This window comes from Taurulus bubalis (assembly GCF_910589615.1).
Source record: "Taurulus bubalis genome assembly, chromosome: 5".
NCBI classification, from domain to species: Eukaryota; Metazoa; Chordata; class Actinopteri; order Perciformes; family Cottidae; genus Taurulus; species Taurulus bubalis.
In genome coordinates this window covers 18,459,800-18,474,442 of record NC_136593.1, presented here as the reverse complement: position 1 = coordinate 18,474,442, position 14,643 = coordinate 18,459,800, and the positions used below count along the sequence as shown (strand labels likewise).

Sequence of the window (14,643 nt, the reverse complement as noted above, 5' to 3'; positions counted from 1 at the left end):
TCTTTTCTTCCCCTTCTTTTTGTGTTGCGTGTGTACTCTGGGGAGCACGAGCCCCGAGTTGCAGAGGTCCTCGCGCCCCTTGCACCTGCCTGGCTCCGGCGCCGCGCACGAGCCCAGGTCGCGTGCAGGAGATTTTAGGGGCTTTGCATGTTTTACAAAGTTGTTGTTACTGTGTGGGATTTAAAACACAAAAAAGCAGGGTGGGGGAGACGTATCTTTCTTTATTTTTAACACATTTAACTGGGCAGGGGGAGGAGGAGGGGGGATCTCGGTAAGTTAATTAGGACCAGTGAGGCTGTCAGTTTTAGTGACAGCAAACACAAGAGTAACAAATCATTATAGTATTTGACTTGCACGTGAACAACTGGACATTAAACACGGAACATTTCGCATTTTTAAGCTCAGTTTACCAAAATGCACAGTCAAACTTTTTTCCCTTCTCTTTTGGCCACAGGCTGCGACAGTTGCTCGTTTACAACTTCCAAACTCTCAGAGATTGAGCATGCGTATCATGTTGCACCTGGCTGGGACATGCAGGTGGGGGCCAGGGGACATCCATTGGCCCTTAAAAGACCCAGAGAGTCCTCACCCCTTCATGTATTTATTTAGTTTCCTTATTATTTTAGAAGTGAAATAGCCCATTGTTCTTCCGTCCCCACTTATATGAGAGCTCACAGACCATGTGGCCCTTGAGATAAAACGATAAAACGCTAAAGGGCCACAAGTTCAACGCTATTGATCGCCTCTTGGGAACAGGTATTGCTGCCAGTTTCTGTCTATTTAACCGGGACCCGGAAGACGGGCTGCTGGCTGACGTGCCATTACGTTGCTGTTGCTCATACGGCCACTGAAGTTTGTGTTGCTCATATTCAGAAAGGTTTGGATACAGCGAGAGAGGAGGGAGCAACGGAGCGCGTGCAGACACACACACACCGCTCTCTCTGCCGGGGGATGAGACAGCGAGCAGCGGCTCCAGGCCACCGGTTGTTCCATGTTGTCTCGACGGCGTCTTTAAAAATAAAAGCAGGGCTCTCTCGGACAACCTTGCCTCGGCGGCCGCTCGTTTTGCGCAGTTTTGTGGGAGAGAAGCGCAGCAGCTGTGCAGTGGATGGACGCACTTTCTCCGGTCGGACTGAGAAAGCGCAGCTCTGCTCACATGAGACTGAGTAAGTGAATTACAAACATTTGTATTTTAATCTGCCGTTTTCTATTCTTCCTTTGCGAAATGTTTATTTTCCATTTCTATATTAAAATAGGCAAATACGAACGCAAATATACGGCTATATTAAAAATTATTTAATAAATACATAAAATCATCTCGTCGGTCGTTATTAACGTTATTGTAGCAAAAAACAATGGCTTATTTTTCTGTAGCATTGCTTGAGCTATAGCTTTCATGACTGTTGATTGATGATTGTACTTTCACGCTTTGTTCAAAGGCCCTAATTCCATTTTATATTTACCTTCACATTCAGCCTTAGTTTGTCACGGCGTTTAGCCCGTGAGCCTCCATAACGTCTGAGAAGAAAGCGGCACAATATTGGATTACACGCGTAAAGAATATGTATTGTAAAGATTCGTTGCGAGCTACTTTTGTTATATTCCCTGGCATAGTCTGTTTTCTTTCTGTCTTTTTAGATTAAGTAGCTGTACTATTTGTCTAACCAAGCGGACAATAAAAAAGAAAAGCATTGAGCCAAAACTGATAATTAATGCACATACCAATAATATTATTCCACCTAGCAGGTCGCGTTAATACTATTAATAATGAATGATATTGTCGCCCACTTTATGTTGCCGTGGGCAAGGTGTTCTATTCCTGCAGGCACATAAATAAAAAAAACTCGATCACGAACTGGATTAGTGTATCATCAGCATGATGTTAGTGACGACAAAGGTATTCAATTGTCACGCTTTAAAATGCGTAATGGCTCGAGCACTCATCTTTCATCAGCAGAGAGAGCAATCACATCTCCACAATGGTGGAGCAGAGACAGGGCGGGCATGCAGGAGCTGCAGATACATGGCACCTTTTACACCAACCAACCAGCCAGCCTCCCTTCTCTCCCTCCCCCTCCCTCTCTCTTACCTGGGCTGTGTGTGCATGGTGCTAGTGGGCCGTTTGTGCATCATCAAAAGTAACTGAAGCTCTGTTATTGAGAACAGACTGTGTAGGTTTGCAAGAAAGGCACCTTTTATTATTTGTCAATGAATGAGTGGCTGAGTGATTGATCTGATTTTAGCACATGCATACTGTCGAGGAGCTGCATCTCTGGCACTTTTTTTTATCAAACAGAAACAGCAAAGCATTGATCTATAGAACCTTTTTTTTTTTTTAAAGCAATGAGGGATTTTGGCTATAAACCTAAGAATCATCTTCTGCTCCATAATCCTTTTTGTTAAGTGAGCAGTCCGTGTGTCGTCTCCATGCCCTATTCTGAAATGTCATTATTCTCCGCTCAAACTGCTTAAATGGGAGTGAGTGTGGCTCTCGCAGCCGCATCCAGGCCCCTCTCCAGCAGTTATAGGGCCCTGTGTCTGGGTGCTTGCGCCTATAAAGCCTCCTAGTGCCCCGGCTCGATCTAATTAGCCGTGAGTAAAGGGGACAATAATGCTTCAGCTGGTTTGTGTCATTCTCTTCTCCCTGGCTTTTGCTTATCTTCACAAGCACCACTGTGGCTCTTCACACCCCCCCCCCCCCCCCCTTCTACCCCCCAACACACACACACACACACACACACACACACACACACACACACACACACACACACACACACACACAAAAAACACACACACACACACACACACACACACACACACACACACACACAGTCACACACCTCCGCTCTGGATAATGATGGATGACCGTGCCCAATGGGAACAAACAGGTAGATAAAGCCAATCCCATTTAATAACAGCATGGATCGGAATGATAATCGTGTTGTTCATTAGCCGCTGTGGCTGCACAGCGACACAGTTGTTGCACAACAGTTCTCACACAGCGCAGGAGGTGTTGTGGGAGGGATAGTGTTCTCCAGTCTATGATAGCATCCCCGGGTGAAACAATAGTGCTGTGTCCTTGAGAACGACAGAGGGAAAGCAGCAGCCCCTCTCTCTCTCTCTCTCTCTCTCTCTCTCTCTCTCTCTCTCTCTCTCTCTCTCTCTCTCTCTCTCTCTCACTAACCCTTCGTCACCCTCTCCCATCTTTTGTTCCAGCACAGATACAAATGGGATTAATGAAGGTATAAATTACAGAGGGCTAAATCCTGCTGAGTAATCCATTTGGCAAACATGCAAACAACAATGCGCATGCTGCAGCAGCTATAGCCTTATAGCCTGACCCAGAAGCACAGGCTGACCACGGCAGGCTATAGTGACATGTTACAGTGCTCAGAAAGAAGAAGAAAAAAGAGAAAAAGTGCTTTCACTAGTAGCCTCAAGAACAGAAGCATCGCTGGTCATCCATTCATGCTTGAACAGAGGGAGTCGTTGTTGCTTCGGGTTCAAGCAGTGTGACAGCAATTATTCAATAGCAGCATAAAATAGCTTCTCTTTATTAGACACACAAATCGTGCATAATTGATGATTGATCTTGTGTGCATTATGATCTATAAGCAGACTATGAATAACCATGCGAAGGTAAGTTCTCACTCCACCTGCCAACTTTTCACTGGAATGTCAGTTATTCAGGTAGCAGGCCCTCTGCTGCCCAACATGCACTAATTTGTTGATTTTAGGAGTTGACAAGCTCAAAGGGCTGAGCTCGTCAACTCACTGCCGCTGGCAACATGCCACTGATTTAACAACTGACGACTGACACACACACACACACACACACACACACACACACACACACACACACACACACACACACACACGCAACACACACACACACACACACACACACACACACACACGCACACGCACGCACACACACACACACACACACACACACACACACACACACACACACACACACACACGCATGATCGTCACCCTAATGACCTGCATCGTGGATACCGTGTCATCGGGGTTATGAGGGCTCCTTTACTTGGAGAATTTGTTCAGGTATCACAAGCTTTCACGTGAAGCGCCGCCACCCCCACCCCGCAAACTCCCACCCCCCCCCCCCGTGATTCTGTGACGTCAGGCCCCGGCGTCAGCGTGGCGGCCAGTCTAGGCTCCAAGAACCCTCCAATTATTCCCTGTCAATCACACACACGCACACGCACACGCACGCGCGCGCACACACACACGCCAATGTATAGGTCTATATCTTTACGGGCACATGGGTTTTTGCGCACGGACTAATCATTTTACGCACTAATTCTACAATAATAGAATAATACTTTTTGTTCGCAGCTTTATTTCGCCTAAACGTTCTTCGCCATCATTTATTGTGCACCCTTAATCCACACTGGCAGACACTTGCTTGTGTATCCTTAAAAGGCAGCACAAAACAACAATAATAATGATGATAATTCAAAATGAATGAATCAACACGCCATTATTTGGGGGTTTGATTTCACATTTGATATGTATTGTTGAGTTCTGAACGATGGCGTTAAAAGACGCTGATGGTTCACCAACTGGTTTTCAAGGCGAGGCCTTGCGCCCATCCCTGGTGCCAAGTGAGAGAGAGGCGCCATTCGTATGCAAACTGCAGCGTTTGATTGCTGTGTCCCCGAGACAAAACCACTGTTTTCACAAGAGGAATGCCCTGCTACTAATTAAAGACAATTAGGCGCTCCCAACAATGGAGACAATTTCGGTGTCATAAGTCGACTTCTCCTGTGTTGGTTTTAGAGGTGTTGAAAACTCTGTTTATTTACATAATAACAGCAGTATGCAAAAATCAACACCTACAAGTATTGTCGGTGATGCAAGGCTCACTCAGCCACACGTGGACGTGGGCGTGAAATCTTTACATTACTCAAAAGTCTGGAGAATAGTATAGGAATATTGTTTATATATTTTATGAAGGCGAGTGGCATTAGATTACGCTTTCTACGCCATTATAATATTACTTGTAAGCCATATATTGTGCAGACTGAAATGTCCCTCATGTTAGATGTCTGTCTTTAGGCTTATAACTGCCGCTAAAAAAGCAGATTATCAGGGACCGATTGCTCATTCAGTGTGAGCTTCATGAGAGAGAAAGACCCCCGAGAAATTACACTGCTGATTGATAAGTCTTTTAGTTTTTCGGAGCAGGGAAATGGAAATTGAAAGGAGAGCAGAGCAGGGATGCGGCGAGCCAATTGTGGCAGGGCTGCTTGTGATTGGCTCAGAGCGAGGCCCCGCCCCACGTGGCTTGATATGGGAATTTCCTGGCGCCAGCCGCATCAGTCTGCGCCACATCTCATTAATGAGCCCGAGCGCTGCATGGATCAAGAGGTTTACACAAGCTGTATTCGCAGTCAGCTGATCGGAATTGCAACAGGTATCCAAATTAAACATTTTGTATTTTTGTTCTCCTTTTGTGCGGGATCGGGATGCATGCTTCGACATTGAGACCGCTGACTTTCTTTTCATCCTTTAATCATTATAGGACCTTCAAACGCGCAATGTTTATTTCACGTGTCAACTACTAGATACGTATAAGGAGAGGTGCAGCGGCCACGATGTCCATATGCTAAATAAACATTTTGTTTTCGTCTCATTGCAGGTTAAACGAAGGAGAACGGAGACCGGGTTATTCAAGGATTCTATTTCTGAAGTAAATAAACACAGCCGAGACTTTCACAGCTCAGGAACTACGTTGTGAGGAGGATTTAACGTGGAGGTAAACACAGCATAGAAGTAGCCCGACACACAGAGGAGAGGACCATGGAGGTCGCAGCGGCCGACCAGTCTCGCTGGATGGCGCATCATCACGCAGTGCTGAACGGCCAGCACCCGGACTCTCACCACCACAGTCTGAGCCACAACTACATGGAGCCCATGGCGCCTTTACTGCCCCAGGACGAAGTTGACATGTTTCTGAACCACTTGGACTCTCAAGGGAACCCCTACTACACCAACTCCCGGGCAAGGGTCACGTACAGCCAAGCGCACGGTGAGATGCGCACAAGTTTACAGTGACTCTTTCAACTGAGTGTGATGAGAAAATAGGTTTAGGAAAATAGTTTGAAAAATAAATTACATTTTATTATGGCATAATTTAAGTTGTTCTACAATCCGTTAAAGACTAAACAAAGCTTTATGTATTATATATGTATATGTTATATTTGTATATGTTTGCGTGTGGCTCTGGGATAAATGTATTAATTTCGTATGGTAACTTTAAGTTGAACAATGCATGCAATGTGCAGTAGTTTGCTTTAAAAAAATCCTTCTTGACTTCACGGGCCAATTCACCAACATAAAAGGAATTTCTAGCAAATGACAGCGAGAGGAAAGGGAAGTATGTCATTTAACCCCTCTCTGTTGGGGCAGGGGTTTCTGGAGGGAGAGAGAGAGAGAGAGGCACTTCCCGGATATAAAATAAAAACCGCAAATTTACTAATAACAATCTTTAGTCCGGGAGCAGCAGACGATACGATACAACCCTGCGAGAAGCTACTTTGAGTGTGTTTTCTGCTGTAAATGGGTATTTATCGATTATATCTTAAATATATACTACGATGAGCGAGGCGACTTTCATTTAATGGAAAATCATTTTAATTGTGAGGGGAAAAAAAGTATAATTTCTAATTAACAGAAAATATTTTTTATCTTCATCTGGATCTAAATGTCGGACTCGAGTAATTCTGTGTATTTAGCAGGTAAGATAAACTGGTGACAAGACTATTGTGTCAAAGAGGCATTTTTAAAAACAAACAAAAAAAATATACATATATATATATATATATATATATATATATATATATATATATATATATATATATATATATATATATATATATATATATTAAATACTATATTTGGATTTCAGCTCGTCTCGCTGGGAACCAGGTTTGCCGACCACACCTTATCCACAGCCCGGGCATTCCCTGGCTGGACCCCGGGAAAGCTGCCCTCTCCGCGGCTCACCACCACAACGCATGGGCCGTGAGCCACTTCAGCAAACCCGGCCTGCACCCCTCCAGCTCCGGCTACCCCTGCAGCAGCGGCACAGGCACGGCCCCGGTCTCTTCGCTCACGGTGTCCCACTCCAACGCGCACCTCTACAGCTTCCCCCCGACCCCTCCGAAAGACGTGTCTCCGGACCCCGGCCCGACCTCTCCGACATCCAGCTCGACCAGAATGGACGAGAAGGAGTCGTTAAAGTACCAAGTGCAGCTGGCGGACAGCATGAAGATGGAGAGCTGCAGTCCGCTCCGCAGCGGCCTGGCCTCGATGAACGGCCAGGGCCCGGCCACGCATCACCCGATCCCGACCTACCCGGGCTACCCTCTGCACACGGCCCACGAGTACAGCGGCAGCCTCTTCCACCCCGGCAGCCTGCTCGGCGGGTCCTCCTCCAGCTTTACGCCCAAATGCAAGAGCAAGGCTCGGTCGAGCTCAGGTGAGTCTCCCTCACAATCAGATGGCAGATCAAACTGATAAGGCCTAATGCAATACTTATGGGTGATGCAGCTGAGCGGTGAAGCATTGCACACTATAGTTTTACCCGATCAATCTTCCACAGATACACTTTGTCACAATTCTGCTGCTGTTGTACATTTCGTTTATATAAGTGTATAAGCCCCTCCATGTGTTTATATATCAAATTAAAATAAACGTACTAATGTCTTAATTATCAGCACTTATCTTGGCTAATTGTTACTGTTGATGCCACTTTAGACACGACCTGTTGCTCCAGTGGGTCGCTGACACGAGGGAGAGATAATTTCCATATCGGGCCCTTGTCCTGACAAGTCGTATCTTTTGTCCCATCGCACTCCTCGCCACTAATACGCCACATCCACTTAAAAGGCTTCTCCTTCGTGAGGAGTCAACTTTAGATGAAACTCATCAGACTAATCGGGGTCAGCTATTTACGAGGCTATGTTCAGATGTAGGCCCTTCTGCGCATGATTAAATGTTTCTTTGTGCGACTTCAAAGAAAGCAACGCGGGATTAAAGCTAATTAAATGAAGCATTTATTAATATATATATATATATATATATATATATATATATATATATATATATATATATATATATATATATATATATCTGACATAAAATAAATGGAATGTTTATTTCATCAGAGATTAAACAATAATCTCTTCTTTAAAAAAATGATATATATATATATATATATATATATATATATATATATATATATATATATCTTTCATGCAGACTTTACACCGACTAAATTATCAGCTGTTAGGCAGTCAAAGTGGCTTCTTCTTCGTGCCATAGACTTGTTTTCTTAAATGTGGCCTTTATTGCACTTAAAAACGAAGGAGTCACGACGCCCTGGCTCCTGCCATATCCTGTATACCTCCAAGTGAACAAATCACGACCTCCACCCCGCCCACAGCTCTCCTAGTCCTAACAAAGCACAGGCGACAGAGCCCTGCTGTTTGTGTTTTTAAGCATGGCCTTGGCCCAGTGAAGTGGAGGCAACCATGTAGACTTGCTTCTATGATGAAAGTCTATCTAAACAACACTTCTATATGCATAACTTCAGAATTTGAAAAAAATAATTATACATAATATATTAATGCACCTGGTTCAATAGACTGTGTTGGGAGTAATATTTAAGGGACTAGTTAGACTTTATGTCTGGAATCAATGTGCAGACATTTGAAAAACAAACTCGGTCTGGTAATGGCTCTGTAATTTTCCTACATTGTTCCAGCTGTTGTACTTTGAAATAATGGACCACAAAAATTATAATCGAGGAACATCCTAGACTGTTTTAGGCTGACACGTGGCTCCAAATGTGGCTGTGTAAATGTCGATATTGTCATCCATTGTGCACATGCTTTATAATACACCTGGGCGATGCTCGCTGGCTAATAGTCTGACTGAATGTGAGCTGTTGTAGAGAAACTTAATACTGTGACATTTAAAAGAAGCCGGCCAGACTGTGCCTGAATCAGCATCACAAACATCAGCTACGGCATTAAAAAAGCCTCTTATCTATAGAAGTCGATGCCTATGTGCAGTAGTGGTGATTGATGTAAAATGCCACAATGACATTTCAGTACCTTTTCACACAAAGCTTCTCTTTTTGTCTTCTTATTTCAACACTAAACATTGCATAAGACATAAATACATCAGTCATTGCTGATGCATATTTGGAAGTGTTAATGAAACCGCTTTAATGTGGTTGCCTTATCTGCGAAAGTGCTTAAGAGGAAGAGAAGGGAGGTACAAAAAAAAAAGCGTTGAGATGCATTTCAAAAGGAACATAGCTTTTTGCTCAGGTCAGATTCCATTGTAGAGCGAGGGTGGGACTGTGGGTGTCGCTGGCATTATAACAGGAATAATGAGATGATGCTCTAGGGAGAGAGGGATACTCGAATTAAATGAATCGGTCGGTTTAGCAACAGGCTGTTTGAAGTCAGTCAAACCTGAAAGGGAGAGGAGAGCGTCTGGGAATAACACAAAAAAGCAGTCTATATAGAAAAGCACAAAGTATGCACAGGACATCTATTCATTCACCTTTTTTTTTAGGAATAATAGAAACTTCATCAAAATGATGTTGGATTGAAAACCATTAACTGGCCAAGCTTTTCACCAAAGTTTGCAACACTGTCCGCCACATTTAATACCCCCACCACACACGTATGTTTCCTCTCATGGGTGCCCACTGAGCTGATGAATAATGTAGTCCTAATTTGATGGTGTTTCTCATTCTTCATGTTGGACACCTCTGGACATGTTCTGGCGGTCTCTGGCCTCCCCACTCTGGATCGGTTTACATAGAGGTGTCTGTGTCCATGACAGCCGTGCACATTGGTGCACCTGCACTCTGATATGGACATTTGTTACCATCATGAGACAGATTTTGACTTCATATTACACGGCCATCTATAGGGACAGCTGCTATGTGTTGCTTCTGATGGACAGTGAATTTTTTAATTATATAAATTTTGTCCTTTTCTCCTCCTCCTGAACTATATTCAGAGGGCCGTGAATGTGTGAACTGCGGTGCCACCTCCACCCCTCTGTGGCGAAGAGACGGCACCGGCCACTACCTGTGCAACGCCTGCGGACTGTACCACAAGATGAACGGCCAGAACCGACCACTTATCAAGCCCAAACGTAGACTGGTGAGTCCTAATCCACACTCTACCGCTTCACCTCGAGAGAAGGCACCCAAAATATGAGCACAAAGCAGATGCCGGCAGAACAATTCCAGGAAAGTTATATTGTCCCTATCATCTTCCTGGAATTGTTTGTCCCTCTCACCCCCTGATGATCCGCCTTCACCGGCCCGTTACAATACTGCTGCTATTGCCATTGTTCCTGCTATCATTATTGCTGGTACTTCTGATACTGTTACTGATACCACGGTCCATGCTGCTTTAGTTAACACCAAGCTTGAGTAAATGAAAAGCAGCGTGGACACATAACATTCTTGGATGTACCACTGCACCACTTTTGGCATTGACCCTAAAGCTGGACACATTTCTGGGCACCATCATTAATTCATTTTGTGGCTTTCAATTCTCAATTTATAAACCCATGTATTTTAAGTTTTAAGACCTTTACTCTCAAACAAGTGCACCAGGCTAATTATTTGAATATCTGTATAGCTTGTATTGTTATTTTTAAGGATTGTTTTTTCTTACAGTAATTCCTGAATCCATTATTGTTCAGCAGAATATTTTTTCTTTTTTTACTTTGCCACAAATAATAATAATAATAAGTTTTAAAAAATAACTTTGAACTGGTTCCTAAAAAGATAAGATACACAAGCCATTTTCTAAGTATTTGAGAAAAAAATAAATAATCTACCACACAGTCACAAATAATACTAACACCAAATCCCACTAAAACTATCAATAATAATGACTAAATTATTTCAAATTACTTACTGGCTCTAAAATAGGTAATTTAAACAAAATAAAATAATACAAAGTTTAATGCTGCTTTACACCTTTAAACCTTTAAACTTTCATAAAAATCGGTTATCGTTAAATTACGATTAACATCAGCACATCATTTGACTCAACAATAAATTGGTGGCTCTAAAAAAATAATAATTCTAAACCTTATTATGGACCTGACATATATTTATACATTTTCTTCGTGTCACGGTGTTCCTGCTTGTGAAAAAGTCCATTACATTTTCCACCGGGTCGCCCATATGGCTGTAGCTTTTGCATTTTCAGCTCAAGTGTTTTTCAGAGTTTGTGTTCAAAGGGGCATCCAGTTGTTTCCTATCCGGATATCTGTCCGGCCCAGATAAGGAAGTCAGGCTCCCGGCTGTTTCCGCCTTCAACCAGCGCGCTGCATTCTCTGTGGCCAGACTGACATGTACTGTAAAGAGATTATCACAACACTGGAGGAGCCGCTTATGTGTGAAGAGACAGACCGTGAGGGGCGGGCATTGGAAAATAAATGGATTTATATTCTTCCCTTGTTGATCGTTCTCTACGCGCTGAGGTTCAGTCTTAAACGCGCAGCGGCTTTTAAAAAAACCTTTTTATTTCAAAAGATAGAGGTTACATAGTTTATGTCACCTAAAACATAGCAGGGTTGTTGTTGCTCCTCTCCAAAATAGCAACGAGTCCACCTGAAATTAATTAAGGGGAAAAACCTGGATGCTGCCTGCAAAGCGGAGAGCCGGAGGCTGCTCGCATGTAAAGCTAATGTTTCTTATTATGTGTGAAGAATTGATCCGCAATGGACGCAGGAGCGCATCGCCCGGCAGGACACCGGGTCTTATGCGACTTGTAGCCCAGTTTCCCTGGATCAGGATAAATAGAGGGTTTACACGAGGCCTTCATTTGAAGTTTCTAACACAAGCGTATTTATTTGTAATTCATTAAATATGATAATCAGCGGCAGGCGTGTACACAATGGAGCATTCTGTTGGCCCCACAACAAATGTCCCCATGTCTTATAGCGCAAATTAGAAAATGTGATCATGGTGTAGCGGTCTGCATACATGCAATTGATTTAACGGGGGGATTATGTGTGTTTTTCTCGGTCTGGGTGTCGCTTCTTGTGATGCTCTTGTGCTCTGCGGTCTCACGACAACCAGCATTCTGCGGTTTGATTTCAGAAAAACTCTCCGTCTCTTATTGGTTTTGTGTCGAGGCAGAAAACACCAAATTCATCGCATGCATGCGATTGGCGCTAAGAACATAAATGTTAAATGATTACACTTTTACGGGTGTCTAAAGAGCCGTGATATTCTGGCTCCAGTATGTTTGAGTGCTGCTCGGTGTCCGCGCTGACCTCCACATGTAAATGTCTCGGTATTCATGATGCATTTTTTCTCTCTCTTCTCCAGTCCGCTGCGAGACGTGCAGGCACCTGCTGCGCGAACTGCCAGACCACCATCACCACCCTGTGGAGGCGCAACGGGAACGGAGACCCGGTGTGTAACGCCTGCGGCCTTTACTATAAACTGCACAATGTAAGTAGCCTGCAAACAAAAACTAAACAACAACAACCTTGCGCTCAAGTGCAGTTTTTTATTTGGGGGGGGCGGGGAGGGTGGTTGGCCCGCTGGTCGTTAACTGGTCAAGTGGGCGGACAGCTCGTATCGATTTAGGAGCAGAGGAACTGTGAGAGTGTCGAAGCAAAGCCTGCTCACCCTGTCGAGCAGAACCCACCGGTCGTCTTGTTTTATTAATCCATCGTTGTTTCAATGGGGGGCGTTACTCCCTGGAGAGGCTGCAGGGTGGGACTGTCATTCAGTGTAACGGCGTCGGTTACACTGATGAGGATTTGTCTGAGGCTGCTCCTTTCAGCGCCAGCCAGGCCCTCATCGCCATGTATTCATATTGACCAGGATTGTGCTGTTTGAAATGAGACAATAGCCCCAAAACGCCCCAGACTCGCCTTATAATGCAGCTATAAATGCAAAACAGATGCTCATGATTATTAGCAGTTATTTTTCACGCTGGTGTAATTCCTAATATTGGACTAACGTGAAACAAATTCATTTAATTTCGAACAGGAAATGCAGTATGCGTCATATTCCAGGTGCCATTTGTAAATTATGAGCTGGAGTCTACCACTATAATGTACTATTCACACCGTCAGTGAGGCTTTTGTCTGGCGTGCCCTGATCTAATGTGCTGTTCTCCACAGGTCAACAGACCCCTGACCATGAAGAAAGAAGGAATCCAGACACGCAACCGCAAGATGTCCAGCAAGTCCAAGAGGAACAAGCGAGGAGGGGACGGCTTCGACGAGCTATCTAAGTGCATGCAGGACAAGGTTTCTCCCTTCGGCGGTGGGCCCGGCCTCAGCAGCCACATGGCCCACATGGGTCACCTGCCTCCATTCAGCCACTCGGGACACATGCTGCCTACACCCACGCCCATTCACCCATCATTCGGTCACCCCCACCACTCCAATCGCTCGCCGGTCTGGGCCGATCCCCTGAGTCACTGAGGCCCCTCCAGACACAGAACTCCTCCACCTGTAGGAGCCACCACGTCGCCATTAACACTAAATGGCCTCCACATCACGTCGTAAGCTGAGCGGACTTGTTGCATCATGTACAGTGGTTGGAGGGGAGAGACTGTCAGTTGGACTTAATGACCGAATGTCGCGTCATCTCTGAGCTCACTGATGGGACGCTGCAAAGCAGGACTTTAGCGAACTCTGTGAAGAGCTAATGTGATGAGGGGTTTCTTAGTCCCATGGTGACTGAAGCTTGCAGGAATGGAGTGAATGGAGACGCTTGTCATTCTTTTTGCTTATTTTTACTAAGTCACTTTGGTACCCACCTCTCCATGACCCTGTAACAGGAGACTCACGAGAGGTCCCTAAAAAGAAACACTGTTTTCACCTCACGGCCATCTCATTATATACTGAGATACGTGCACCCTGTCCATCCCCGGGCTGTCGTCCATTACTGCTGTGGACAGACGGACCCTTCAGTGATGGAGGTCTCGAGACTGGCTGACAGCTCAAGCACCCGTGCGCCTCTGTTACCAACCAGTCAGACGCAGACGACAGAACCCACAAGCCAGCACTCCCCTCACATGCTGGATTGTACACCACCACATCGCTCACCACCTGTTTTTAATAATGGACTTTTATGGAAAAATACACAGTAAATAGAGTGTTTATAAATGCTTAATTGCTATTATTGTTGTTATATTTGATGTTATAATTATTGCTACGATAATTTATTTTCCCTCTTTAAGCTTTCGTCAAAGACACATGGAAACCAATGATTTAAAGGTCCAGTGTGTAGGATTTTGGGGGATCATTAGGCAGAAATGAAATATCATATTCATTGCTATGTTTTCATGAGTGTATGACTCCCTGAAAGTAAGAATGGTTATTTTTTCCCTGAGCTTAGAATAAAGCATTTATACCTACACAGGGAGCAGGTCCTCTTCATGGAGTCCACCATGTTTGCACCGCCATGTTTCTACGGTATCCCAGAACGGACAAACCAAACGGGGGCTCTAGCGCGAGCCTTTCATGTTTTCACGTTACCTAAAGGTCACCGAAGCTCTCCGACACACTTATAAAAGGAGGAGTGAGCGGAGGAGGGAAATT

General features: G+C 44.5%; 1 protein-coding gene across 1 annotated transcript; it reads left to right on the top strand.

Moving 5' to 3' along the window:
• Positions 1-5,829: 5,829 nt before the first annotated feature.
• On the top strand, positions 5,830-13,606 carry gata2a (GATA binding protein 2a; the record flags this gene model as incomplete). The annotated part of the gene is made up of 5 exons (XM_079217938.1): positions 5,830-6,058; positions 6,938-7,510; positions 10,072-10,217; positions 12,410-12,535; positions 13,216-13,606. 5 exons carry the CDS (start codon positions 5,830-5,832, stop codon positions 13,519-13,521), a joined length of 1,380 nt encoding a protein of 459 aa, XP_079074064.1. The 3' UTR covers positions 13,522-13,606.
• Positions 13,607-14,643: the final 1,037 nt, after the last annotated feature.